Genomic DNA, 5,076 nt, shown 5'->3' on the forward strand with positions numbered 1-5,076 from the left:
ATTCCAAAAGACCTTCTTCGTCCAATCCATCTTTTATCAAACCGAAATTGCCCTTTTCTCCTAGTGACTTTATCATCCAGATAAGCCACAACTGGGTGATGATCAGAAGCCACCATCCCTAAGTATTCTGTATAAGAACATGGAAACAAAGTATGCCACTCCTCATTTGCTAAAGCTCGATCTAGACGACATCTTACCGTAACTGCCCCTTTTCCTTTTCCCCTTCTCCCTTGCCATGACATTTTATTTCCCCGTGCCGGAAATTCCAATAACCCAGTATTCCTTATCATATTATTAAAAGGAGTAAAAGAATCCGCACTCCGCAGTGATCCTCCATCCTTTTCATGATTTCCAGTAATCTCATTTAAATCCCCAGTGATGAACCAGGGTTCTGAACGCGCAAGACCATATCTCGTCAAACGTTCCCACACTTGTTCTCTTAATTTTAAAACAGGATCACCATACACAAACGTAAGATAAACCGTCTTTCCGTTGGTCACCGCTTCCACATCGATCATTCTATTACTAGAATATAAGACTTGGACCTGAGAATCATTGTTGTAAAAAAGCGGTAAACCACCACTCCTTCCCATTGGATCAACCGTGAACAAATTACCAAATCCAATATGTGCTTGGAAATCTTGAACAAATTTTGAGTCTTGTTTTGTTTCAGATAAAAATAAAAAATCCGGTTTATGTTTATACCATATCTCTCTTAGATAGCTCATAGTCCACTTGCTTCCCATGCCTCTACAATTCCAACTAAGCACTCTCATTTAAAAATATAAATAAAAACTCCCGAGAGTTTAGCGAAATTAGGTTTGATGATACCCTGAAATCCCAACCACCAAGAAGCAATAAGCCACCGAACTCCCAAATTAACCGTCATAGTAAACAGCTTCAATATGAAAAAAATAGACCCTTGCTCCATTCCAAGTATATACATTATGTCCAGCTCAACCTCACCCTTTAAATTGGGTCCAATAAAAACCATAATAGAGAAACCAAACATATAAACTATAATAAAGAAACCAAACAGATAAATCATACGCTTCACGTACGACATATATAAGTCTGTGGAAGCTCCTGAACCAATAACAATGACTGAACCGTATGTTCCCAAAACCAGCACTTTGAGCCTCTCTAAAGAAACTCTCTGCAACTGGTTTAAAGAGACCAGCCACAGGCCTCGAGTCCGTGCAGTGAAAGCGTTCTGCTCTGTCCCGAGCCACATCCCAAAACCACCAAACCACATATGTACCAACTCCTTTATTTCCCTCCCATGAACATCAAATTGCATAAGTAAAAATTATGATCCCTTCGTTGCAACGATTTGAAACAAATCCAAACACCAAAGTCAACAAATTTATTCCATGCATTCCAACCCCCAAGCAAACTACAAACTAGTAAGCACCTTTTTAAAACCCAAACATACCATATTTGGCTCCCATAAAGTCCAAAACATCCAAGTAAAACTGCATTAGTAAACATTACCCAAAAGATTAAAAATATGAAAACAAAATGTACGGAACCACTAAGACACATAATCCTTTTAACCCAATCATGAGATAAGAAAAAATCCTCCTCATTAGCACCCTGAGACCATCGCATTAACCCCATGTCATTCAAAGCAGACCCCACACCCATTACAGTGACCATTGTCACTTGGCCGAACTGGCTCCTCTCCATATTCTTGTCTAATGAAGACGTTGAAGAGACCAGTTCCCCTGTTTCTCCGATCTTGATCCTTACCACAGTACAAAATACATACCACATGTTTTGACTTAATGAGGTAATAGTACCAGAAATGTCATCCCGTGCTGACCATAGGAGCCTACAGTTTCGAGTCAAGTCCTCTGCGACCCCTAGTTTAAATCCAAACACAAATAAGTCTGTATATTTCCATTGTTCTTGTACACACCCAGAGGAACCATCAACATTATTCTCCTTGACTTTGCACAACCAAAAACATCGTAGACCAGAGACCCATGAACCAAAAACACCAATTTTATTCCTTAAAAAAAACTTAACCGAAACTCTAGACCAATACAAAGAATTCAAACGACTACTTAACCATAAACACTAGATATTGCTCAGTGAACTTATTGAAAAAACAGAAATAAAACAACCATAACTGAAAACCACACACAAACCCGCGCTTCTTCATCTTCGTAATCCATTAAAATCTTCAATGTTTGTTGATGGGAGGCTTGGGGTTTGAAGTACCATGCTCCGCTCCTTGCTTCGTGCCATCGCCTTGCTTCATGCCATCGCCTTGCTTCGTACCCTCACCCTGCTTGGGGTTGGGCTTGCTCGGAAGGCGTTTGCGCGGTGAAATTAAGGAATGCACCATTCTCATCTTAGAAGTTCCTACCACAAGTGGCCCTCCTTTGAAAAGCTTCTTTTTAACTCCTTTATTCTTTTCTTCCCCGCCCACATTCTCAGCCTTTTCCAACTCTCCCTCTTCACTCATCTCAATGCTAGCGACAATATCACCCTGTGTAACACCCTGGTTCCCATCAATCTCCTCATCCGTAACATCCTGAAACTCTTCCTCTCCACCATTGGTTACCTCCCCCTCTTTCAGTGAAGAGTTATTCTCATCAGTGTCCATATCATCTGCTTTCACCAAATTCTCCTGTTCCAGCATAACCTCATTGACTACATCAAGTCCATTCTCTACCTTCTCATTCCCCATACGTACCTGATCAGACCCTAGCCCGTTGACATGTGCCAATATCACGTCGCCGTCCCTCTGTGGATGCACTTCCTGTTGTGTTTCACCCGCCCCGGACAGTTGAGTAGATCTCATGGTACCTTCATATGTGCGCCCCTTACTCCTCTCCTGTTCTGGAAAGTGATCTCTGGGACTGCGTTCTCTGCGCATACCTCGATACCCTTGAGACCGGTAACGCCCCTCCTGAAAGGAGTTCCTTGTAAGCTCATATATGGGGCGGCGATGGCGTGAATCTAGCTCCTCTCCCCTGAAACGACTTCTATCTGCACTCAGCTTCTTATTCCCTCTTCCTGACACACGGACCCATTTTGCCTCATCTTCCTCATACATTTTCCCCTTGCCTTTCCCTTGATAATCCCTATCCTCCTTGTTTTGCTCCTGACGACCATCATGACCATTGATAACTACCCCTTTGTAACTTGCAGCTCGCTCTCCTCCCCGTTCAGTTCTTGCCTCCCGCACCTCTATCTCCTTCTGCGGACTTTCCTTGTTCAGTGAGCACTGCTTCATGTCATGACAGAGACTGAAACACGTAGAACAATAGCCAAAAAGCTTCTCGTATCTCAAAGCGATCAGCTCTTCCCCTCCTCCATAGAATTCTCCACCGCGAAAGTCAACTGATGTCTCGAAACAGAGACAATGTGTTCCATCGATGACCACTTTAACTCTCCCGTAGTCAAGGTCCACTTTGACAACATTGCCTATAGCTCCTCCAATACTCTCAAAAGTCGGCTCTGCCCAATATTGGAGCGGAACTCCCAAGACACGAACCCAAAAAGTAATTTCTGTGGGGTAACTCTTTTCCATCACTGGCTTCCACCTCACGAGAGAGATCATCCAATAATCAAAGTGGTACGGCTGCATCTTCAGGACCTCCTCGATATCCTCTTCGTTGTGGAAATCGAACTGAAACCTTTCAAGACAAAGATCAGCTCCAGCAACTCTATCTTCCACCTTCCAGATTTTTGGTAACATGATGATTAAAGCCTTAACGTCTTGCTCCTCAGGGTTCAAGCACTTGCCGATCAGATTTTTGTCATAGTTCTGGATGAGCGCCGAGTTATCAAAGTGAGGCACCGTGACTCTCAAGGGCTTGCGGGCTGCTTCACCACCATTTTTGTTCCCAACCGTAGCAAGAAGCTGTCCTTGAGTCATATCAATGAAAATCGCAAAGAACTCCACCAACTGGAAAATAAGAGAAAAGGAATTGCTTTGTTGAAAGGTGATGATATGAAACGTCGCCTCTCTTCCCCTTTTATACATCTTCTTCTCCTTTTGAAATCTGAAGTAGCGAAGAACACATTGATTACCAAATATTGTATCTTCAATCATACTATGCTGAAAATAATCTAAAAATCTCAAAATGATACACCAAATCAATCCAAAGAAACCTGACAGTACATGATGTTGAAACCCAAGATTTCGGTATAATTGAATCAGAGATCTGATCCTAGAAACCCACCAATCCTCCCTCCTTTGACCCCTTTCTCTGAAGAATCCAAAAGATCATACCTTGATAACTCCGAATCTTGACAAAATTAGTTTGGGCAAGTCTGCACAATCGTAATCGAACAGCCCACGTCTTTATTTCCATAATCTCCAATATCCAACCAAATCCCTTAAAGCCTTTCTTCGAGATCGAATCCCATTGACACCGCCTTACGATACCCATTTTTCCTTCACGTAATCTTCCAGATCCATCCACCCAAAGAGTATCTCCATCATTATACCTCGATTCAAACCGTGAATTCCCAAAAACTGCAGAGAAATCAATCATCGAACCCTAGATCCCCTTTGTTGTCGCCATCCGTTACTAGAACCCGTTGTCTACATTATTATGGTCTCTTTTTTTTTAATTCAGTTACAGAGTCTCAAATGAATTCCTAGCTTTTTTTTCTTTCTTTTAAGAGGAGATTAACTCAAAGAAATTTGAGAAATTCTTAGATTCACTCCATTCCGTAACTGAACCTAGAGGTTCATCCAACCAATAAGATTTAGTTATTTTAGATTTAATATCTTTTAAAAAAAAACTAAATAATAAAAATTTGTGAAATTATATTATGCTTTTAAATAAAAAAATTAATAGTAATTACCATAAAAAGTTTTTTTAATATTGTTAAACCTGTTAGTAAAATATTAAACCCTAAACCTTAAATCATAAACACTAAACCTTAAATTCTTGGATAAATCATGAATCCTTGGGCAAATCCCAAATCCTTAATCCTAAACTCTAAACCAAACCCTAAACCCGAAACCCTTAATCCTAAACCCTAATACTAAATCATAAACCCTAAATTCTAAACACTAAACTTTAAACAATAAACCCTAAAATCTTGGGA

The 5,076-nt window shown here is 40.8% G+C and overlaps 1 protein-coding gene across 3 annotated transcripts; it reads right to left on the reverse strand.

Moving 5' to 3' along the window:
• Window positions 1-1,989: 1,989 nt before the first annotated feature.
• LOC106372747 lies at window positions 1,990-4,641 on the reverse strand. Of its 3 annotated transcripts, none has more exons than XM_013813035.3 (2): window positions 4,250-4,641; window positions 1,990-4,019 (listed from the first exon to the last, which is right to left on the reverse strand). In XM_013813035.3, exon 2 carries the CDS (start codon window positions 3,998-4,000, stop codon window positions 2,189-2,191), a length of 1,812 nt encoding a protein of 603 aa, XP_013668489.1. In that variant the 5' UTR covers window positions 4,001-4,019; window positions 4,250-4,641; the 3' UTR covers window positions 1,990-2,188. The 3 variants fall into 3 exon arrangements, with proteins under 3 accessions (XP_013668489.1, XP_013668488.1, XP_013668486.1); XM_013813034.3 differs by having other exon boundaries at window positions 4,139-4,641; XM_013813032.3 differs by having other exon boundaries at window positions 4,129-4,641.
• Between the last annotated feature and the right edge of the window lie 435 nt (window positions 4,642-5,076).

This window comes from Brassica napus, chromosome C8, assembly GCF_020379485.1.
Source record: "Brassica napus cultivar Da-Ae chromosome C8, Da-Ae, whole genome shotgun sequence".
In the NCBI taxonomy this organism is placed as follows: domain Eukaryota; kingdom Viridiplantae; phylum Streptophyta; class Magnoliopsida; order Brassicales; family Brassicaceae; genus Brassica; species Brassica napus.